The sequence below is a fragment of the Hetaerina americana genome, unplaced genomic scaffold, assembly GCF_022747635.1.
Source record: "Hetaerina americana unplaced genomic scaffold, ioHetAmer1.1.p SCAF_12, whole genome shotgun sequence".
NCBI lineage: Eukaryota > Metazoa > Arthropoda > Insecta > Odonata > Calopterygidae > Hetaerina > Hetaerina americana.
The window spans coordinates 19846314-19871997 of NW_027286292.1; the positions used below are offsets into that span (position 1 = coordinate 19846314).

Genomic DNA, 25684 nt, shown 5'->3' on the forward strand with positions numbered 1-25684 from the left:
GCAAAAGTAGTTAGGGGACTTAATTACGTACATCCACAATGTCAGATGCAAAACCACGTGCTTTATACCCTTTTAATAAGTTTGATAAAATCTTGAGTCTTTCAATGTTTAAAGGAACCCACCCTAGATTGTCTACTCTGTATTTTGTACGATTATAATTCGCGACGTTCATCCGAACCCCTCCGAGCGTGTAAATTACTGAATTATGGCTTTATTTTCTATAGTTTTGGAAGTGCATGACGGTATATTTCATGGTATTTTAATTTCATACCCCATTCTTCAAACTATTTTTTTAATTTTGTTTAAGTCAGCTTATAGTGATGCACGATCAGCATCATTCGTTTTATTTATGCAGATTTCAATATGATCGGCGAAAGGGTCATAATGCTTTTTGTTTTACAAGTGATATCATAAATGCATTTAAAAAATGGTAGTGGTTCTATGACGCTACCCTATGGGATGCCAGATACTTCTAGCATATAATTAGAGCTTGAGCCATCTACCACACTACTTTTTTTTTGCGGTCACTAAGGAAGTCCCCAAACCAGTTTTACTTTGTCGTTTATAGCGTACCATTGCAACTTATGAATCAGTTTAGCGTGTGAAACTTTATCAAAGTCCTTATGAAATCCAAGAATATCGCATCGACTCGTTTTTTTCTTTCCCCCAATGGAAGAAAGTTGGATCTAAAAAGTCCCTGAATCTACTTGTTGTCTACTGAATAAAAGGCAGTTTAACCATATTGGTCGGTAATTACCTTGGTCTTGCGTATTTCCGCTTTTAAAAATAGATGTAATATTGGTTATGTTTGAGTCCAAGGGAACGACAACTTCTGAATTAGATTTGTTGAATATATATTTTAAGAAAGACATATTCAATTCAGCATATTGCTATTAAAATGCCTATTGAAGCCATGGCCTCATTTAACCGCTAAAAGGGGAATAGAAAGTTGCCTATAGAGCTGACAAACTTTATTTTAACCATGCGCAGTAATAATCTACTGTAAAAATGTTTTTCCCAGATGCCTTCTCTTAATCGGTCGGTTACTATCTAGCACAATTTTTTTACGCCAGCTTTTTTTCTTTTCCTATCCGGTGAAATCAATATTCGAAGAGTAGTTTTCACAGAGGGAGTTCACTTTCCGATAGCCTGTGTGTGAAGCTCAAATACAGGTTTCAACCCCTCCTTGGGGATAGAATGTTTGAAGCGCTGACGTGAGCCGGCCGGGGCCATCTAAGAAGGGTGAGGCGTGGAAGAGTCCCTAATGGCCGGCCAGTGGGTTGCGGTGGGTGGACAACACTAGTGAAACTGGCCTGAACAGCAAAAATCACTTAGGGTAAGGATAGAGAAGGGCTGGCGTTGGGTTTCCAGGACCATTTGCAGCTACATAAGCATTCGTAGCAGGCCTTCAGTCGGCGTCTTATGTGCCCACTACTGCTGAAGATGCTGAAGGAAGTACAGAATTTAACCTCGTGTTTTGGGCCTTGAATCATTGATTTATTCGTATCCAATAAATATTTAAAAGAACTACAATTATTCTAGTGAGATATTATTTTCAGCTAAACGTGTCTATCTCGAAGTATGTGTGTTTATATTATGCAACAAAAATTTTAAAATTTCAGTAAATAATAAAAAATTGAAATATACAGAATAATGCGGATTTAAATATTCAATTAGCATTTGAACTACAAATATAATTATCATTAATATCATAACGTTGTTGAAACAAGTAAATAAGTGGCCCATTAGATTGTGAGCTACTCTTTAAGGGCATGGATACAATATCGGATTGGTGAAAGGAATGGGTATTGGTGCTTAACATGGGAAAATGCGCAGTTTTGAAATTTGGGCGCAAAGTAATTAATGAGTAGAACAGTAATCATGAAATAGTGGATTCAGTGTTAACCTTGGCAGTAATAAACTCAAATATTTGGGGGTAGTCCTAAGAACACGTTTTTCGTAGCAAGCACCTAGCATCTAGATCTACGCACACCGCTAGGCCGTGTGTAGCATACATACAGGTATGCACCTAAGAATATACCTGATGTCTGCACTATGTCATATATATATATATATATATATATATATATATATATATATATATATATATATAAGCCATAACCATAAGCACAGTAATCAACCCGAAGGTTGGTTTGGTATGTGATGGTAGAGTTCACCCAGTACTAAGACAAACGGCGTGTGAAATTCACACATCAGGATAGGGGGGCTAGTTCCTTTTCCAGTGCCGGTTATGGTTTCCGAGGAATATCTGGTACCCGAAAAATCACATAGCTTGGACAGATAGGTGGAGCTGCAGGTGCCCAGAGATTTTCCCGAGGATCGAACCCGGGACCCTCCGGTCAGTAGTCCAACCCTGGACGACCGCGACCCTGTATATATATATATATATATATATATATATATATATATATATATATATATATATATATATATATATATATATATATATATATATATAAGCCATAACCATAAGCACAGTAATCAACCCGAAGGTTGGTTTGGTATGTGATGGTGTATATATATATATATATATAAATATATATATATATATATATATACATACATATTTAACAAGACATCTCTTATCCAAATTATTATTTTCTCATTGATTCCAAAGTGGTTAAATTTGTGTAACAAACTATTGTTTGGGACATTTTCGAAGGCCTTCTTAAAATCCAGAAATACTGCCCCGAGTTGTGGGCTATTTTCTCCCAATCTTAGTGAATCGTGAATAAAAATACACTATTGTTTTTCACAAGATCTGCTGTTCCTAAATCCGCGCTGGCTGTGGTTCAGTATTTTCCTAATATCGAGAAATCGCATGATATTACTGACATAAATATTTTACAAGAGACCGATGCGTAAGATATGGGTCGGTAATTGGCTGTTTTTTCTCTATCGCCGCCATTATAGATGGGAGTTATACAGGCTAGCTTCCAGTCGCGAGGCACTCAACCTTCTTCTTTTAATTTTAATAAAACACTTTCTAAAAACGGGGAAATATCTTCAGCTTAATCCTCCGATGTTGTAGCAGGCATTTTTTCCGGACCTGGTGCTTTGCTGGCTTTGATATTACGGACCTGATGTTGCATCCATCTCTCGGCCAGTGTTGTGTTGCTCATGTGTTCCCTGGATGATTGTGGAACATGTTTTGGTGCAATAGGTCAGGAGAATGTATTGTTCGACCTTATAGAACCTCAAATACATTGAACTGGTCTTGGTAAAAAGCCATGCGAAAGTTAGAGAGAGGTGTTATTTAGATTTATTTTGGCCACATTTGGAATGTACCGGAGAAAACAACTGAGACTTAGACTTTAAGCAAGGTTCAGGACATACAAGTATAACTATGACACGAAGAAATGTATTATAGCCCCAAAATATTTAGGTAGGTTATATCAAAAGGATAATATAAGAGTGATATACATCAGCATTTATCGCACATCTACATAATACTCCGAATACCGTGGAAAGGAAGTGTGGTAGGTGATCTACCATCGATTACGTCACCAGCCAGTATACATTAATTCCCTCTATTACCTCTTGTACTCTGAACCCGACGATCCATCCAAAGTCTTCATGGAAAAGGGGCGACCGAATACAATCGATATTCATCATGAATACACACATAACGAGTATTACATGTTACCGGCTGTTCCTGTGGCTACACAAAGAGGACAGGCAAAAATATTAAAAGAGGGCAGGTAAAAATATGCAATCCCGATTGCAGAACCTCGATATAATACATCCCAACTGCAATACACATGATCTTTCCTTTCTGAATCAGTGTTGTCTGCTGAATAAAAGGCAGTGAGTATCGATGATAATTGGTGGTGAGTTTCGGCACTCTTGACCTTTTGTCCAGCAGACATCACAGATTCAGAAAAGAAGGATCATGTGGAACGCAGCTGGAACTTTTTACACACGACGTTCTACAGTGGAGGGAAGGAAAAGAGCGAATTGATACCGTATCCTTGGGTTTCATAAAAGCCTTTGATAATGTCCCACTCGCTAAATTGAAGCGCAAGTTGCAATGGTACTGAACAAACGAAAAAGTATTAACCTGGTTTCGGGGCTTCCATAGTGACGGCAATCAAAAGGTGGTGATAGATGGCCCAAGCTCAAATATTATGCTAGTAACATCCTGCGTCCTAAAGAGTAGCGCCATAGGACCACTACTGTTTCTTATATACATTAATTATATCACCTGTAAAACAAAAAGCAGCATTAGACTCTTTGCGACGACACTAATCTACAGGGAAAAAACGAATGACGCAGATCGTGATTTATTAAAAACTAATTTAAATAACATTAAAAAATATCGGAAAAATGAGGGCTGGAATTAAATAAGAAAAAGTATACCCCTCTGCATTTCTTAAACAATAGATTACCCAACTAAACTTTACCAAAATACAACATTGAAGGTGTTCGGATGAGCGCCCCGAATGAAGCAAAATTGGTGGTGACCATTTCATCGGATCATACTTCGGAAAACTATACGCACTATTTGCGGGGTGGGGGCGATAAAAAGTGGCATTCGTCAAGCATATAGTCAGAAGGAGTATTGACGAGAAAATGAAGGAAACGTGCTGCCTTTTTTAAGTAAGACCTCACATAGAGTATGCGGCCAGCGTATGGGATTATTTTTAAAAAAAAACATTGATTACCGAATTGAATAAGGCACAGAGAAAAGCCGCTAGATTCGTGAAAATTACGTACGAAAGGACACAAATCGTCACACACAGAATACAGAACCTGCGGTGGGAATCTTTTTAAGTGCAAAGACACAGGCATATATCAAACTTATTACAATGATATGAAGTATGTGGCTTTGCATCCGACGTTGTGGATATAATTTAGCCCCCTAATTACATTTGCAGGGCAGACAATTTTAAAAAAATAAGAGAGGCAGTCGAACGGATAGATTCAAGTATTTGTTTTCCCGTGCACTTTTGCGACAAAAATAAGACGGGGAGCACCTAAAACAGTAATAGGTACGTGCTGTCGAAAATAGGGGCGTACAAGAAGAAAATTTCCCAATACTCTCTTTAAGTATGGCCTCATAACGCCCCTAGTAGTGCGCCCTGGTACCGGGTGGGGCGTAGGTAAATGTAGATTAAGTCTATTATATTTGTGCATTGTCCGCCAGGAATTTATAGAGTAATAACCGGTAAAAAGTGTTTGAGCTGCATGCATGCCTACCTCCTTACAATGATCTTTCTCGTATTTTTTGTGTAGGCACAGGAACAGCTGCTTACCATGTAATACTCTTAATGCGCGTAAACATGTAGCATGAATGGTATTCGGTCGCCCCCTTTCCACGCGGTTTTTGAGTGGGTCGCGGGGTACCATGTGCAGAAGGAAATAGAGATAATACATGTGGAAAGGCCGATGACATACACCCCCATGCCACACGTCTTTGTGACAGCTTGCGTGATATTCTATAGATATAAATAGAAGTATGTGAATTTCATGACGTTAGAAAATTAAATGTCGATCGATCCATAACTCTTCCAAAATTGGTTCTCGGTAAAAATTTCGGAAATATTTTAACTAACGGCCCTATATTTCAAGGAAATCAACTTAGTAGATCTTATTTTCGTCCCGTATAGTAAATACGTTGTGTGTTATCTTGAACGTGTGATGAAAGGTATGCTTTAATCCAGGCTGCTCCGCTCTTGGAGAGCACATTGTAGCAGAAGACAAGTGACTGCAAACTTCCGTGCGCATCGATTGCGCCCCAAGAACCAGGGTGTGTACCCGCTGTGAAGAACAGATTGCTGATGGTGAATTTTTTTGTATGAGTGAGAGAACGAGTGCTTTGCTAAGAGATTGGGATTAGAGTGACGGTCATGATAAGTGGTCTTTCGAAGCTTTGTGCTCCCAGAATGGAGGCGATTAGGAAAGAAATTTTTAAAAATTATTCTTTTATGACGATTTAGCCAGAAAATTTACCGTCACGTTCACTTTATCCCTGCGCTAGAAGCGGATTGGCATGGCTTAGGAATAAGGATAAAAGATCTTTTCGGAGACAGTAAGCAAAAGAAAATATTCCGCTGAACTAAAAACGGATTTGAATGAAAGCTTGAGTATTAATTCAAGGAACACCATTCGTTTGAGGGTTTTATGGGTACTTCGATGATAACATTAGTAAGGATATGGGTGAGAAAACAATATTGCAACTCCTGATATTGAGTCGAAATGAAGGCAGCCAAGTAGTAATAAAAGTCAGAAGTGCATACTACCCTTGCTAAGTATTTAAAAGTCGACTATCCGAAGTGTACTCATATTTTCATTCGTATCTCCCAGTGAGTGAAGATAAAAAACGTATGATAATGATGTAATCATCTTTTGGCAATGATAAATATCGATTCAAAGAGTATGCATGAGACACGAGAGCGTCGTATATGATTTCTTTTTCATTATTTTTGTGATGTGCAGATATATTTTCCATGGACTTATCGAATAATAATTTATATGACCTGGAATTAGCTATAAGGAACATTTTATATTTGACTCATTAAAACTGACCTCAATGGTGCCATGAGAAAAATTAACCAACTTGGCGATATTATTACCAATGATGGAAGAACTTTTTTAACAAAAATATCAAAAAGCATTAAACAATATTTTATTTGAGGAGCTGTTGTTAGCCAATTTATTAGAGCGCTTACTTACTTACTCTGTCACTCATAAATGGATTGCAGGGTGAAAAGCTAAACAATACGTTTGATATAAGATTACGTGATTCGTTGTAATTCCCATTACGATTTTGCTTTGGTTAATTGGGAATAAAAAATATCTTTTAATAGTTTTTTCTGTTCCGTTGCTAATCTTAGGTGGGAAAATATGTTTCTCAATTTTAATTATTAATTGTTATGTGTTCTGTATCGTTCCTAACCTATGGGGTTAAATCTATTTAAGTAAACTATTTAATTTGTAAAATTTTCACTCTCATAAAACGTTGTCTGTTATACAATTGGCAGCCATCTGATGGCCGTTATCCTAGGTTTTCAATTCATATACATGAAAATAAATACCCCACGATTTCCCAAAAAGAGTATGGCAGGGAGTACAACAACCTGGTGAGATGGGTGAATCTACATAGCACCCCGCAAGCCACCATATGGGCAAGTGGAGCGGGGTGTCAGGTCACTGCCCGAAAAAGAGAATTAAACCACATGAAAAACGAACAATTTCATAAAATTCTACACCCACAGAGGTGATTGTGATCATCAAGCGAAAACCTCTTCAACTTACTCGCATTAAAATACATATCAACTATCAACACACATGCTCATACACCTACAAATATACCTAATATCCGTGGAACGTTTAATCTAGTCTTGATGGTAAAATCTCCTTAATATTTCAATAGTGACTGCGGTTTCTTACTATTATGATTCCTGATTGGCCGGGGCTAGAACTACCCCAAAATATTTAACTGGGTCTGCCATACTTAGCACTTAACCCTCTATTTATAACTACCAACTATAATTTATTTCATGCTCACCACTTCCTTTGTTCCGAAATTTCAAAAATTTATCTATGTTAAATACTAATCCCCATTCCTCGCACCAATCCGATATTGTATCTAAGCCTGTAGAGGGTATCCCGCAATCTGTTGGGCGCCTTTTTTCCCTGTATACCACCATTTCGTCAGGAAATATTCTGAGGTTGATTTTAGCGTGTGAACTTAAGTCATTAACGTATTTTAGGAAGAGAAGCAGCCCTATTTGTGCCATCTATTATATAAATTTTAGTTAAGATTTCTTGCGTGGAAGTCCCGAAGATATGATGCCTTCTGAGGCCCCGTGTTGGTGATTCAAAAATTCTTATCAAAAGAGTGTTTTGCAAATATATGGAGGAGTTCTTGGCATGATTTTCTGTTTTCGGCAGACTTACTTTAACAGGACGAATAACAATCAACTGACGGTAGATTAATATCACCAGCAATTATAGTTATACTGTTGCTATGTTTGTTGCTGAAAGTGGATATTTCATCGAGCTTGTGTAGAACATCTGTATTGGAGTCGGGGCGTCTGGAAAATGAGCACTGGTTTTCGTCGTTGTAGTCTTTTCCGTTGAACCAATTTCATTTTCGTCCTATTCATATCGTTGGCTACTGATATGTGAATTTACAGCAGTTTATACTCCCCCACCCAATATATTACACCTGTTTCTTCTGTAAATCGTGAAAATATTTAGAAATACCTCACTGTTTGCTGTAGCTTCCGTGAGCCAACTTTCCGTTCCAAATACTGTCTACCTTTCTGCTAGTAAAAACGTGTTCAATATCCAAATTTTTTTCTGTTGTAGTCTTTTCCGTTGAACCAATTTCATTTTCGTCCTTTCATATCGTTGGCTACTGATATGTGAATTCACTGCAGTTTATACTCCCCCATCCAATATATTGCACCTGTTTCTTCTGTAAATCGTGAAAATATTTAGAAATACCTCACTGTATGCTGTAGCTTCCGTGAGCCAACTTTCCGTTCCAAATACTGTCTACCTTTCTGCTAGTAAAAACGTGTTCAATATCCAAATTTTTTTCTAGTGCACGGCAATTTAATGTTATAATTTTTATTTTTCATATCACGTTTTGTCATAGACTTTTCTGTATACTTAAAAAACTGTTTTGCGAGAATTCACTTTTGGGACTCTAGTTTTTTATTCATTGGTATGACTATCTATCTATTTACTGCATTGCGAGACACCAATTTTATTGAGTATACGTTGGTTTTATTTCATTTCAACGGAAATGCTCATTTAATCTATTATTTTTGGGATCTTATAGTCAGCCTGATATGAAGAGACAAAATGCACTGGATCTTACTTTATTTACCCCAATAAATGACCTGCGCTCTTACCTACTCACTATGCTAAACCCTCGAAACGTGTTCGTTTAACTGACTCGCTACCAACTACCATGCCTCTGTAGTATAATGGACCCCGGTGCAATTAGGAGGTACCCGACACGATGAGAGGACAGGCCTCGGATCAAGGAAGTCCACTCTAATTTCCCGGCAAGATCTCAGCAATCTTTGATTCAAACCCTCTATTGAAATCCAAGCCTTCCGCGGTCAATGTGCGGCACAACGCTGCAAATACGGAAATATTTTGGCACCTTCAACTCCGCCTCGACTTGTTTCTTCCTCTGAGTGCATCTCCTTAATGAAGCGCTTGATTTCTTCAGCTCCACATTCCGAGGCGTTTTTGACCTGGCATAAGCTAAAATGTGCAACTTGGGGCAACCCATATTACCGACGGTCATCTTTACCGCCTGCGTCTCCTGGTGTATCCTGCCGCCTGGTAAATGCTTTCGTCTGATGACGTGCTCGGTCATCCGGCACGCTCTTCGTGGTTCACATCTTCTCGGCCCTCATAGAACATGTTGTGCCACCGATAAACGTTGCATCGGGCCAAGGTAGCTTCTCCATAAGCCAGAGCAAACATTCGAAATTCGTTAACACTTCGTTATCGTTCGCACTTAATTTCGTTTTTCACACAAAATTTGATACAGATTCTTTGATCCATTTTTGGAACAGGCAAAAATCGAAGGCAAGCCATAACGCGTCCAAGCAAAACAGTTGTCAACAATTGGCTGAGCATTCAAAATGGCCGAACTTTTCGGCATAAGTGAGAGACATAAGCACCAGCATAACGCAACAAAAAATCGAAAATCAAATAAACGTAACCCGCGGAAATTCAAAACTTACGATATCTTTAAAACAGGCTTCATATTACTCGAATTTTACGTTGATGAACGATGTTTGGCAGCCATTAAAAGTGAACGTTGTCAGGGAATTTGTGAAAATGAAGAAAATTGGCCATTGTTATGTGATACAGTAATTTTATTTGTAATGCCTCAGCCCAGAAATATAAAAGCTGAACTGTATTCTAATTTGGGTGAGTCTTCTCGTTCGTTTACAACAGTAAAATATTGGGTGGCAGAGTTTAAACGAGACCGTACGATCTGTCAAAACGAGCATTGTACTGGTCGACCAAATGAGGTGACTACTCCAAAAACGGTGAAGAAAATCCAAAAAGTGATAATGGGTGGTTGTCAATTGAAAGTGCGCAGGCTAGTAGACAGAAGGCATTTCAAAAATTGCGGTACATCGCATATTAACTGCAAATCGGACATCATAAAGCTGTGTGCAAGTTGGGTGCCGCGTTTGTACACAATCGAGAAAAACCAGTGTCGTGATGATGTTTCAATTGAGTGGTTTTTAATTTCACAGCAACAAAGTTTTCGGGTAGTTTAATACAGGTAATCATGGATAAAACATGGGGTCATTACTTCACACTCGAGACAAAAGAACAATCAAAGAAATGGATTCAAAGGGAGAACCACCTCCAAAGAAGGCGAAGACCGTTTCAATGATTTGCATTGACTTTCTTGGGAAAGGAAAAACTACTAGCGGCGAGTATTATGCGAAATATTGGAAATATGTGAAATGCGTTTGTGGGAAGAAATCAGGCAAAAGCGGCCGCATTTGGCTAAGAAGAAAGTGTTGTTTCACCAAGACAAAGCACCAGCTCACAAATCCGTTATTGCCATGGCCAAAATTCATGAATTAAAGTTTAATTTGCTATTTCATGCACCCTATTCACCATATTTAGCCACCTCGGATTATTTTCTGCACGCAAACTTGAAAAAATGGCTCGGTGGTAAAAGATTTTCCAACCGTGAAGAAGTGATGTCGGCAATTAATGGCTATTTTGAGGAGGAAAACAGTTCTTTTTATAAGAAGGGTATTAAAACTTTTGAACATAGCTGGAAAAAGGTATGGATCTGAAAGGAGATTATGTTGAAAAATAAATACATTTTCTTCCAACTTTTTTGTTTTCTTTGTTGGGTCCTCTGGGATTACCCTCGCACATCTACATTGACGTTATACCCGGCAAGCCGTCAGATGACGAAGGTATTCGATGATAGGATTATTGTATAACAGGATATATTGAAATCTAGTAACATTAAATATCCAAGCAGAATTTATTAAACGCGTTAGCAAGGATATCGTGTTACTGCGTGTTAAAAGAATTTAAAAAGAAAAAATTTGGTGAGTATTTGGGCAATTACCCAAAAGCATTTCGGTTGCGTTCACGGGAGTGTCAAGGAAATAAGTCGGCACTATCATTCCTGAATGTCAAAGGACAAAGAACTTACTACCATTTTATAAAAGGCTATTAAACTAAACCAACATTTTCATATCATTTTTAGTGATCGTTCCCAGGAACAGTATTAGTCGCCACCCTATCGCTTTCATGCCCCAATGTCTCAAATTATAATATCTTCTCTTGGAATCAAACGCCAACTTAAAGACATCAGTGCAAACAAATTTACAGGCAGTAACCTCTTATTTTGAAATAATATTTGATAAATCTATAAACAATCACACAGTACTACCCGGTAATTTACCGCGAGTTATCGGGGGATGAGGATCGTTTAATGCTAGCAAGGTATCTAGATTGTATTTCTAACATGTTAAAATTGGGAATTGTTATCAAAGGTTAACAAATGTTCGGTGGTATACTTCATGAAAAGATCAACGGCCTTTGTTTAAAAATAGCTGGAGTTGACCTACAAGTATTTGATACATTGAAACATCTAGATGCCACTTTGACTGAGGACTTAACTGAAGGGACCCCACATGCGTAAATTCTGCGGGAAAATGAGCATGAAATTGGGGTGCAAAACATGTATTTTTGCAATGGTTATTTCAAGGCCAAATAAAGTTGACACCATGCTCTCCAGAGGCCTCAATTAGAAAATGCAAGTAGTGTATGGGATTCGACTGAAAATGTCCTAAATCGGAGAATTGAGAAGGTTCAACGTAGGGCAGCCAGTTTTGTTGAAAACTGTAATTAAAAAACGAGAGATATCGCAGAAATGTTCCTGGAGTCGCATTTGGAATCAATAGAAGAAAGAAAATTCAAAATTAGGTTAAACATACTAAATAAATTCAGAGCCGCATATTTTAGCACCAAGGTCTCATGAATCAATCGCAATTCAGCATACATGATCGCTTGGATCATGAATATAAAATTGGGGAAATAGATGCCAGAACTGGCAGACTCAAGGTCTCTTGATTTCCAGGAACATTACAGGATAGCCACTCTGGGGTTTCAGGTGGCAAAAATCGCACTTGCCACTCATAGCGTCTAGGGAATAGTTAGTTTTACTCAATCGTGTGCACTTTCAGGATCCTTGTGTGTTTTGTTGGCAAATCTCTTCCCGCATAACCACATGTGACTGATTTTAATGAATGTCGTGGAAGTCACTGTATTGCATACTCTATTCTTTTATTTTTAAGCTCCCTCTTCCCTTCCTCGTCCCTCACTGTGGGGGCAATGCCTCACGTCGTCAGCTGCCAACAGTGGTGTGTCACATTCATTACCTTTGACTTTAGAGGCGGAGACCATCAGTTGCCTTGTTATGGTGGACGTCTGTCGTATAAATTTTTGTGGTTCATTTTAATTTTTTTCACTAAAAAAATACGTAATTTATTAAGTGAATTAACATTTGTTTTTAATTGGCTCTTCTTTCATCATGTATACGGGTTTCAAAGTTATTTCATAGATTCATGTTGTATGGTTTTTCCCTTTCCTTTAATCTCCCATATTTCGCCTTTGGATCACGGGGTACTTATGTAGATGCAGACATAGAACACATTAAGTTTAACCTCTATTTCAACCTAGGATCAACTCCTCAGTCAATATTTGGAGCAAATTCTGAGGATCTTTGTCGAAAGGCTTTTTCAATTACATAAATATAGCATCAAATTGAACAACATTTTCACCCCAGGGCAAAATATTTTACACCAAAAGTGCAAATTAGGTCTCGCAAGATCTACCCTCACGAAAACTAAGATGCTTAATAACAGCCAACTCTAGGAATCAAGATATTTCAAGATTAAACTCACAATTATGTGCTTTATAATTATGCATGAGGTGTATATGAGGGAGATCTGTCGGTAATTATTCGGGTCTTCTCTATGGCGTTTTTTAGTACCGGCGTAGCATAGCAAAAAGTTGTAACTTACTAACGTAGGCATCCAGGAATAAGGCATAAACGTATGCATGGGTCGTGTATTCTGCATTCAAATTGATGATGACTGAACTATGTTGATCTCTATTCATTTTCACGGTATTAATTTTGCTTTATCAAACGAGAGTGAGGTGTAATATTTTCCTGTAATTGAGTTCAACAAACAATATGAAATTATATTACTTAATATATAATGAAGTAATTAGATATAATGTTTAGCACTATACATTTCAATGTAAATGAAGGATTTTTTTTACTTTTTGGAGGGGTTGAAAAAATAGCCGGAACGTTGGGAGAAGCGTTTCTCTCTAAAAGGGGACTATGTTGAAACACAAATAATTGTTTTTGAAAAAATGGTTTCTTCATATCTAACACGGGTACTTATTGAACCGCCCTCGTGTGTGTATATATATATATATATATATATATATATATATATATATATATATATATATATATATATATATACACACACACACATATATACATGCATATATATATATGTATGTATATATATATATATATGTATATATATACATACATACACATATATAAGACATATGCATAATTATACATATATACATGTGTATATATATAATATATATATATATATATTTAATGTGTGCGTATGCAAACAAAACGATTTTGCTACCTCTTTTACTTCTTTTGTTAAAAATTATTTAATTCCTGAACATCATTGGTCAACAGGTCTGAAGACGATACCGGAATTTTTACATTTTTTCAAGGAAGTCTTGAATTGGCAGTCATTAGTGGCACAAAAATATTTCATCCATCTATAAATTAATTCAAGCCTGTTACGGGAAAATATTTTGTTAAATCTGGTGGGACGCCAAGCTTCCCGAGATATTTTATTTTTTTTTTCTTTTCATGCATTCCTTAATTTTTCCAGAGTTAGCTTCCGATCTTATTGAATGCAGACTTTGTGTTTATTTATTAATGTAAAACTTAGAATTCAGCAATCATTTTCCATCCTGTGACATTAAATTTCTTCTACGAAATTTGGGAAGGAAACGTAAAGCATTCTTTTTTTCCCGCCGCTCTCATCAGAATATTTTCCCCCATTTCAAAGGCACGCTTTTTTCTTTCAGAGCCACCGAGTATTTATCCATTTTCAATCCAAAATAGCCTTCACCTAGGAGAGAGGATTGGTTTACAGTGTATAGTGACCAAAGGGGATCCTCCCCTTTCCATCACGTGGCTCAAGGATGATCACCCCATCAACGAACTGCCAAACCTCACCGTCAAAAGCCTCGGTGAATACTCGAGTACGCTGATGATTGAGCAGCTGAGTACGACGCACAGCGGACGTTACACTTGCACGGCCCGCAACGCCGCAGCGTCCGCTGCCCACACGGTCCGACTGGCAGTGAACGGTAATGGCCGGTGGTTGGGCGGGGAGCATCCGCCAAGTGGCGGCCACGCTACCCCGCCTGCAGCCCCGTCAGCGCCGCCTATATTCACCCTGCAGCCACCGTTGCAGCCGCACCGCAGCACGCCCCAATGCCCTTCGCACCACCCGTGATGCACTGACTGCACCCCACTCTCACATCCCACTTCCCCCACGATCTGTTCCCAATCACCTAATCTCACGCCTCGTTTCTGTATTATATATATATATATATATATATATACTATATACTTATATGAATCTATTCTCTCTTCTATCGCCTGCTGCTGGGTCTGTTTTTGCCAGCCGCTACTAATGAGCTGGATTCACCCACTTGTCCCACGGCCTGGTCATTAATTCGTCCCTTTGTGAGCGTTAAAGTCAATGTTTACAGCGTTAATCATTTGTGAAGCCATTATTCAAGGTAAAACAAAGCGATGTCACTGTCGGTAAATGTTCGTTGGAGTTTGTAAGTCGTTTAAACGTCAATTATTACTGATAGATAGTTCCGAAGCTCGCCGTTGAGGCCATTATGGACTCCAGGGAGTCCCACTATTGCAATTAATACGAGGAAGCATTTTTTTTGCTTGATGATTGCCATAATTTACTGTTGTTTAAAATAGTGAAATCCTATCTCATTCCAGTTCGATTTTTTCACATAAAAACTCTTTAACTTTATTTTCAATTTTAGAAATGAATTTTAATATTCATTAAATTTTACTAAAAAAAGTGTGTTTTCGTACATTTATAATGAGGTTTTACCATAAAAGCGCAATTTTATACATGGACACATTTTGAAAAAATCGATTCTAATAGGGTAACTTCGCATAAATATTTTCGTTGCAAATTAGTCGAGGTTTGGTAACAATATCCAATCTAAAAATCCTGAAAAACTGATGTGGGTGGATAAAGATGAATTGGATGGATGTTTTCACGGATTTTGGTAAAAATATATGCCGTTTCTCTTCTAAAATTATGTCTTCTTCAAGATTGATTCCTATTTGGAGAAAATAAAATTGGACCATTTTAGTTGATAAACGTTCTATTTGAACTAGATGTAAATACTTTATTCCTATTTTCGCGTAAAATAGCTCAGAATTTTTCAATTTTATTTCTTCATTTCATTTTTTAATTCTGCTGATTAAAATACTAGCAACAATATACAAGAACAAGTTTTCAAATGTCTTTCCTTTCCATTATGATATAACTTTTTCCCTTCCCACTCAACCGTCGACACCATTCTTCCGTTAATAATGTGATAAAACTCTAAACACAGTAATCAATCCTAAGAACGGTTTGGTAGATAATGGCAGAGTTCACCCAGTACTAGGCCTGACGATAAGTGTTAATCACACATCAGGGTAAGAGGGTCAGTTCCTTTCCCTGTGTTGGCTATGGTTTCCCAGGAAGATCTTGTGCCCGGAAAGTCACAGCTTTGGTGGAGCTGAGGGTACCAGAGAGGCTTGTCCGGATATCGAACCTCTGTATTTCTCTTCCTCTGGACTACCTCGAATATTATGTATTATTGCATGAATAAAAATTTGCAGAATTTTTCTCCACGGCGATTGCAATGTTCACTAGATTATTAAAAATAAATAATAATTTCCAAACAAAAATCCGTTCATATTATAGCAGTTATGATATTTATCCAATGCACTTATTTTTGGAATAAGCGCACAATTATGTTTTTAAAGGTTTCCATAGGGTTGGCCCATTTTCACGCTGCTTCTAAACATAAACTTTTCCTACTAAGTTTTAAAACTAAGAAATATCTTCCCGGCTGAAAATATATATCTTATCAAAGCCAGATCCAAAGTGAAACCTAAGTATCAAAAACCAGCGGAACTACTAATCAACCAGATTTATTGTGTTTTAATAACAAGAGGAATTTCGTCATCGTTGCAGAAACGTTTTTTTGCCCTATTACATCGAATTGGATTGAAAAACTTATTATTGTTTTCCACTTATCGGTAAATAAAATAGCTAAAATAGCGTCCACATCTGTGTTTTTCTAGTATGGTTTTAATTATAATATGGATGCACCATTGGATCGCACACTCGTACAAGGAAAAAAGGATATTTTCTCAAGGGAGAACACTTTTCGGCGGATGGTGGAAAATTCATATCAAGTTATATTTTTCCAACTTGTTTAACAGAAGATGAAAGATCTTGTGAATATTATGGAAGAGACATTTTACGAGGTAGCCAATAATAAAATCCATTTATTTCCAGCCGCTTTCGTCCTTTGGATATTTGATAGAAATCTGCTTTGCTATAAATTGGAAGATGGAGGTACTTTTCGCTGAGTACATAATATGGTTGAAGTCATTTAGCAGTGCCTCTTTTTTAAGAAAAACATATCTAAAAATATAGCCTTTTGCATCATTCTGTACTTTAATCTTGATCAATACTATTAAATATGCACAATATGAAAATAAATATGTTGCTGAAAATACCTTACGTTTAGCTCACAGGGTGTTACTAGTGTTGATTTAACATAATTATGCGTATGAGAATATTTGTATTATTTGAGTAATTAATCTTTAGTATTTTCTATCAATTTTAAATGCATTCTCTACCAAGTAATATGCGGCAGTTTTTAATCCATCATCGACTATGTGTACCGTGGACTCTATTCGTTAATTCACTCGGAATTACAATTTAAAAAGATGTCTTCTTGGCAATCCAGGGAAGTATGGAATGCAAGAAGAAATGTAATGGTTAACAACCTATTTACAAATCTTCGGTAGATTTTGCTATCTAGATCGAACTGGAATGAATGGGTCAAATAGAGTCGTACATTGGAGACGCTCATTCCCGCGGAAACAAAAACGCCACTGCCGAGCCGGTGACCATTTTATTTCCCGGACTGCGGTCCTGAGCCAAAAGGTGAACCCAGCTCTTGCACAACTTCTCTCCATAGTAGAACCTGGAGCAAATCCTTTGCCCACCCTCACCCGTGGGTCACGCGTGCCGAGGAAAATTTGATGGCGTGGCGCGAGTGAGGAGTGGAGAGAACGGGCAAACGGATTGTCTCCCACCATCTTTCTTCCTTTGCCTCTATTTTTGCACTTTTCCCAGCCTGCTCACAATCTTCTAAACTTTGCAGTGCCCCCCGAGATCACGCCATTCCATTTCCAAGAACTAACAGAGGGTGCACGGGTCCAAGTGCAGTGCATTGTCCAGCGGGGTGACTTACCGCTCAACATCACTTGGATGAAAAACTATGAGCCACTAGTCACGGACCACAACAACCACATCCATATAACAGACTTCAACACGTATTCTAGCATTCTAACCATCGGTAGCGTCTCACTGTATCACAGAGGGAACTACACCTGTCTAGCCCGTAACCCGGCCAGGAGTGTTAGCCATACATCTCAACTCAAAATCAGTGGTAATGTACACACACATACTTTTATATATGTCCCTATATCGTCCAAGTGATTGTTGATGTTGAGATTTATATATATATTTATATATATTGTAAGGATATATAATTACCGGAAGGGGGCAGCCCGCGGGAGTTATCTACGGGGGTGCCCCCCTTCTAACCCCGCCCCCACTGTTGCTGCTCATACCCGCCTACGCCAAATCCAATATACCTTCAAGACACAGCACGGTAACCTCACCCACCACCGTAGTTGTAACAATAGTTAGGTAGAAAACGTGTTCCTTCGTCCCTATAACACATAATAGACCACTATCAGTAGGACCCTTCCTCATACTCCAGGGGCCGGCCGAGTATGTGCTCCGAAAGATAGAGCCTCGTACACGAGTCCTAAGGACTTGAACGAACCTAAGCACTTGGTCACAGCTCAACAGCCTACGAGCCAAACCCCCCGGAGTAAGGAAGACAAACAGATGGGTCGGTTCCAGCATGCCCCGACACCTCTGTGAATAGATCTCTGTTTGCACGCCCATAGTGTCCTTACCATTCCTCTCTCTATTCCTCTCACCCATTCCCTCCGCAAACTGCTCCACCTTGTTCCATTCCATCCCGTCTTTGCCCAAGCAGGAAAGTATTCTCTCCGTCTTAGTCTGCCTCTCTCTGTCAGCCGCAAACTTGGTTTCTAGTTTTTTTCCACCCCGACTTTCATTTCGCCTAATTCGAGGAGGGTTCTACCATCGATTTCCACGCTCCTACGCCTTGTTCCTCCATGCGTTGGTCCCAATGTAATAAGGAGAAAATGTTCCAGAGTCCCTACGGTTCCTTTTTGCCTCAATAAGACGCCGCCTGGTCTCCTTCATACCCCGTGAGAATCCCTTACTTCTCCCATCACACCCACTCCGCCTCCGTCTCCACCCTCCGCCTCTACCCTTTTCCTCCCCCCACCCAAAGCCATTCCGTAACCTCCTACAGCAAGGCAACCATGGGCGTAAAGCTCACATTCGGATTTCGCATCAATTTTATTCTTTCAGTGTGATTCCGCTGGAATAAGATCCCAATACTGACCCTTTTAAAGGGTTAAATGGAGGAAGGTACCTTATGGTCTCAATTTCGCCCGATTAAAGACGTTTATCGATTTATCTATATTTGTACTATTTTCGAGAGAACAGAACTGCGCGGGGGAGATAAACTACCTACCACTCCAAACCAACCGCTCCAGGCAACCATGTCCTTCTTCATACTCTCCCTATCGATCCTCTCTATGGCTTTGGCGCACAATGTAATGACTCGTCGCATGGGTACTTCCTCATCCATGATGGTCTACAAGATGAGGTGAGCCGATTGAATACTTACGTAAAATGAGTAGCGGTCCAGTTTAGTAGCTCCTTCTGCATTCCCTTTGGGGGATGCCCATGTGACCAACAGGTGAGTAGGCTCCTATTTAAATTATCGTATTGCATGTTTGTTCTACACCTCCTTTATCGTCAACTTGTTTGCTCGTTCTCTGTAGAAACTAAGGTGTTTTAAGCTATCATTATACATTTACAAGGAATTAATCTTTTGGCATGTATATTTAATATGGTCATGGAATAGTCTCTGTTCGCGTTTGGTGTTTTACTTGATCCAGACCAATAGATTTAGAGTAAATATTACACTAATGCTTAAAAATCATTGACCTTGGATATTTTCATTTTCATTTGAGCTGATGATTTGTATGATCAATCACATTCTGAAAAATTAGACAGATCTAAACTCCTAACGTGATACTGAGTTGATATATAGTATTGATGGTCTAATGTTTGGTGCAGTTCCTCCAGAATGGCTGACTGAGCCGAAAGACACGAGCGCCATTGCTGGGCATCCTGTGGGACTGCACTGTCAAGCCGATGGCTTCCCTGCGCCTAGAACCACATGGCGAAAGGCACCAGGTACAACCATTTTACTCATTCATTTGGTGGTATTTTATTATTATTCACAAAAAAAAGTGACAACAACAAAAGGGGTGATGCATTACAGAAATAAGGTAACATCTGCATGTGCAGGTTTTAGGTTACGTTGATTCTGCTCGACCGCGTGTCTATATAAATAATTAATGTAGTAAAATATAACTCCTTCGGCTAATAAAAGCTATAGAGTGATAATTCCAGTACACGCGAGATGAGATGTATTTTTTTATTTATATCTCGGAATATATAAAATAATACATTGGAATCAATATTCTCCATGATATAAATTTTTGTTCCGGTTAGAATTTTCTTTATGCACACATAAATACAAAATTTATAATATCACAGATTGTTTCTGTCTAACTCAATTTTATTCTTTGGTGGACTGTGAGAAATAATGGAACAATACATTATCTCAAAGCAGTATGGTAACTATTTCGATAGGTTTTTCACGTGTTACAAAACTAAATATGCCTAGCTATTTTCAAAGTGAATATATTCAAAGAGTATATGTCTGCATGGGTAATAATCAACACTTTGTTCTAAAGAGTTATATAAAGTAGTTGTACAGAAGTGGCATCGGGAAATCGATTGCATAACCTTTTGATTTATTCAGTAAGCTGTGCACGTGATGCACCAAAGCTGGTTTATATGAGCGAAACAAAGTGTCAGAAACGATTATGTAAAAAATCAAGAAAAAATTATAATAGATGAAACAGTAGTTTTTTATTAACTTTTTGAGAAATGAAATAGGGGTTGGGTTGCTGACACGTTTGAGGAAATTGGTCAATTCTGCCCGGAAGTGAATTTAAGAGAGAACGCCCTTCTTTTAAGAAATGCGAGAAATATTTTGGGGTTACAATATATTTAATTGGAAATTAATTAAGGAGTATCTACGGGTAGTTGCAGTTGGTACTCTAAAATTAATAAGAGAAAGCAAATTAGAGGCAAACAATAATATCAATTCAGTTAACAGGCACAAGGTTATTATCAGTCAAATATGAAATATCAACGAAGTATTATTTTCACTCATACACTATAAGTTTTATACCCATATTCATTTTCTTTACTTCTTTGTCGCATCTTTTTTACAGGTAATTTTAATACAAACTCCTGAAAAGAGTAACGAATAATATTCTATGCACAGATATCGCGACTGAGAAACGAGGGTCTCAATTTGCTTTGGGTAAATGTTAATTCAGCTGTAAAATGTTGTGAACCAAATTTCTTCCAACAAAGTGAGAATTAGCATATTCAAGACCCATTTATATCATTTATTAATTATTTATGTTGATAAGTTTTTAATGCTCTCTTGTTTGGATAATCGTTTTCCCTTCAATTTTAATTGAAGATAGGAAGTTTTCTCATTCATTGGCTACTGAATTTCGATGAAATAAATTAGAAAAATATTTATTAAGTACGATACTTATGATTTGGAAAATTATTTTTCTTTAGAGAGAATTTAAGAGAGTGAAGCAATAGCAATGTATGCAAAGAATAATAACATTTTTGTGTGAGAGCAGGTTGAAACCAAATACCCTTCATTATTTTTGTGAATGTACGTTATTCAAGAACGCTTAATTGTTCAAGTTTTTACGATTATTTGTAAGCACATACCAAGCATTCTCTTTTTCTAGGAAAGCATCCTGCTCATTTTGCTCCAATCAACTCTCGCGATGGGCTAGTCACAGTGCTAAGCAATGGTACACTATTAATACGGAGTGTTTTGGAAGAGCACGAAGGCTATTACCTTTGTGAAGCAAATAATGGCATTGGAGCCGGGCTAAGCGCCGTGGTATTCCTCACGGTTAATGGTAAGTCCATTCATATAACCTTAACATATATGTGCACACTTCCTGAAATTTTTTTAGACTGTATAAAGTGACGTTAAACTGATGATATAAACATGTAAATAACTATAACCTTGACCTATTTCGACTACTTATTCGCTGTAAATTTTCGATTCCTTGAGTCATACGAATAGGTTTATATGAGTTATAGGATATAACTTAAACTCCACCCTAGTGAAAGGTCAAAGTTTGTGCTGAAAATTTCTGGCATAAAACGTTCCAAATGACTAAGGAGCATTGCTATCATTAGCTGCAAAACTGAACAGGAATGCATAATGGGACCTTATGAAATCCTTTAATTTTACCCTAAGTCATATATTACCAGTCCCGGTAATGGTGGCTTTACGTCCTTGCCTGCCAATCCAGACGTCGCAGCTTCGATTTCCACCTAGGTGGAGTTTCGTCCCCCTAGGGCATGGGTGTTTTCAATGTCTTTTAAGTATGATTGTAGGTGGCAGAAGGTACTACAAAGCCTTCTTCTTACCCCAAATAAGTAATTAAGTGAACAAAATTTTAAACAATAACGAATTCTCAGATTCCGTTAACTTTTGCTGATCTATAGCCAGTGAAAATAATTATTTAATTAATGCAATCCCATTAGGGATTAAAAAGTTTCCTTGATAGCTTTCATGTCCACCGAAGTTGTCGAGTTTGGAGGTTGACTTTTAATTTTTTAATTACGATTTATCTAATAAATATCAGCAGAGTTTTTGAAATTCCTTATAAATTTATAGGAGGATATTTTGTCAAATTCTGCCTCCATCCACACGAAGGATTTAACATCCTCATTTATTTAAGAAATGGTCCTTATCTTTTCACTAACAGACTTTAAAAATTTTTTTTACGAAATGTATTTCCGGTTTATAATATTAGGATGGGTTTGCTTTAAATAAGTACTTTATTTGCATGAACGTTTTTGCAAAAATACTTGATCTTGCGTGAAATATTATGCAGTAATAAACTGAACAATATATTTTGAGTGCCTGAAAGATCTATAATATAGTAAACTGAAGAGATCTAGCCTATAAGCTATAAGCGTAGTGTGATTTTTACTTTTCAATTCCCAAAATGTATACGTCTGGTGAGAAAAGACGGCAGTATATCTCAGGATTGATATTATTAACTCAAGGAACTGACAACACGAAAATGTGCGAAATTTAAACATTCAAATTTAGTCCATTTTTATCAAGAACCCTCATTGCAACGTAATCAAAAAATTCATTGTGCTCGTTTTTAGCTATTTTTGTGAGGAAAATGGTTGTAATAATATAAAAAAGCATACAAAAGTAGTTTCAGGTCCTCCCGCAAAAAAGAGCCCTCTCAAAACCTTTTCGTACTACTATATTACATTCCTTTAAAATCTCATGGGGAACCGGGCGAGTGAGGGTTCACTGAAGCGGACGCTAACTCTTTCAGCCTTGCCTCGCTTCGTTACCTCATTGAGGAAGGAGACGGTGAGGAAAGGGTCGACGGCCAGTTTCCTGTGCGAGGCTTCCGGAGACCAGCCGATGCAGATCGTGTGGAAGAGGGACGGGATTCGACTTACAAGCGAATCCAGCCACAGGTAGGCAACCAGAATTTTTCTCTCGGAGCTAAAAAGTGATTGCGTGCGTGACGCGAAGGGATTGAAGCGTATATTTTTTATGTTTCTCTTCTTTTTTCCGTCCCTTTTGCAGTCAGGCCTCAAACCGTTGGGCAAGGGGAATGGAGATGCGACTTGCCTTTTTCTTTTCATTGATTACTTTCCAAATTGGTTTCTTTTTTGTCCTCCGTTTCTTCAACTCCGTAACCGCATTTGGCACCGTGATCACGACTCCGTGTAATCCGTCCTCGAGTTCCACGATATGATCCTTCTAAAGAACAAGCCAAAATTCCGATTGTATTGCGTTAAGTCAACTAAGAAGGTTCGGGATATCTCCTTCATCTCTTTTGTATAAGTTTTCCTGAAGCCCATAGGGGTGCTTCAAAATGTTCTGTGTTTACAATATCCCCATAAACTACATATTTTAGTTTTCTATTGCAAAACATAATCGATCTGATAGTATATCCAGGTCACGATTGGTCTTAGCTCATATTGACAAAAGAGGTTTATTTGGAATTACTAAAAGTTTGAAAAGGAGTTTTTCATGACCTCTCTCACAATTTTAAATCCTTGTCAAGATTGTTCAATGAATTTAACTTAGGTTCAAATTTTTTACCCTGGCTTAAAAGTTCTGAAAGTTATAAAATCTTCGGAATAAATCATATTTGTAAACTTTTATCTAATTATTGCTTAACTTTGTATCCTCAAGCGTTGGACGTACGGTTATTAAAATTCATTTTAGCAAATGTTAATCCAAAGGCTCTATCATTTATCTGTCACAATTTGCCTCATATTTTTCTTTTAAATTCCATTGTTAGGTTAACTGCCTCTTTTCCAAATCTCTACAACTCTCTGCATTTTAAATTCGAGATTTTTCGGATTTTTTTAATAACTTTTAACAACTAGCATCATTCCTTTTCATCTAACGGATAAAAATATTATTTCAAATTTAATATTAAGAGAATTAATCTCTTTTGCTAAAACCCACTGCAACAAAGCAATCCACCAACTCTTTAAAATTGGTGGATTATATGCATATATATTTATATATGCATATATAAATACATATGCATTTATATATATATATATATATATATATATATATATATATATATATATATATATATATATATATATATATATATAAAATATCTTCGAAATGGAACGCTCATCGGCGACACACAAATATATAAAAACACAGATGTAGATTTTTAGAATATAGAGACACAAAGAAAGGACACTCACAATTTGTTATTTTACGTTTCGACAGCACGGCTGTCGTCTTCAGAAACGTAAATTAACAAATTGTGAGTGTCCTTTCTTTGTGTCTCTATATTCTAAAAATCTACATCTGTGTTTATATATATATATATATATATATATATATATATATATATATATATATATATATATACACCTACTATCCTAACCTATCACGAGGAAGGGAGAGGCAAGGGACCAATAGGAAATAGCAAGAGGTTGGGAGGGGATATGTAGGCAGCTTTTGGATGCATTCAGTGGGCTTGATTCATTAAATGACTGGGACACCCAGGTATGCGTCATCTCGCGGGTTCTCACCGCGATGCTACTTGCAGAATTGGGAAGGGTTTCAATCACCGTAACAAAGAAGCAGTCATCGAAGGATTGGTGGTGGGATACAGTGTGAGAAAGGATGGGATAAATAAGGAAGGTGGGAGATCTGGTGGAATAGCGGTGGTTATTCATACGGAGGGAAAGGGTTTGGTTTGGGGAGAGGAGTGTATTGGGTTGACGGGTAGGGAATTTTACTGCTCAGTAGTTTTTCAGGGTACCCACATTTTCTGAGAGAGGCATGTTGCTGGTTCATGTATTTTTGTGTAGAAACCCTGCTTTCCCTACTCACACTGCTTCCCACAACCAATACTTCGATGACTGCCTCTCTGTTTTCGTGATTGAAACCCTTCCCAAATCTGCTCTCTGGTCATCCGCCAAGTCCTTCGGGACCAGTTTGGCGCAGATATTTTGCATCACCAAATATAGAGACAACGTTGTGCACCGTCATCATATCAATTCCAATACAATCTGCGATCATGTGCCGATAGTCTGAATTTAGCACTTCACGCACAAGTTAGGGAAAAATGGTTACCGTACACAAAATTTGTCCATGCACTTTTTACTTCTTAGGATTTTAATTTTACCAAACTTAAGTGGAAACCTGAGCATCATTTATGTTTCTTTGTTTTTTGTCAGCTGATTTTTCTTAAAGATGGATAAACCCTAATCCATAAGTGAGTTCTTACATTGTATGGAAAGCGTTTTTAATTTAAAACAGAATCATTCGTTCCTCTTTAAATACTACTTAAATGCAGTTATCAAAAGGAATATTCTGCAGTTAGATCAAGAGGCCAAACCATAACGTGACTTGCTTTAAATTGACTTAAAATTGTCTGAGGCGT

At 37.6% G+C, this 25684-nt stretch overlaps 1 protein-coding gene across 3 annotated transcripts in view; it reads left to right on the top strand.

The window, feature by feature from the left end:
- The window catches only part of LOC139685726 (cell adhesion molecule Dscam1-like), a 561630-nt gene that overhangs the window by 433417 nt on the left and 102529 nt on the right, over positions 1-25684 (top strand). Inside the window, exons 11-14 of one of the 3 annotated variants that reach the window (XM_071582767.1) lie at positions 14182-14466; positions 19680-19799; positions 21455-21631; positions 23084-23231. In XM_071582767.1, the coding sequence (XP_071438868.1) occupies positions 14182-14466; positions 19680-19799; positions 21455-21631; positions 23084-23231 (730 nt within the window). Of the gene's footprint in view, positions 1-14181; positions 14467-17589; positions 17878-19679; positions 19800-21454; positions 21632-23083; positions 23232-25684 lie in introns of all 3 variants that reach the window. The other 2 variants (XM_071582766.1, XM_071582768.1) reach the window with 2 other exon arrangements.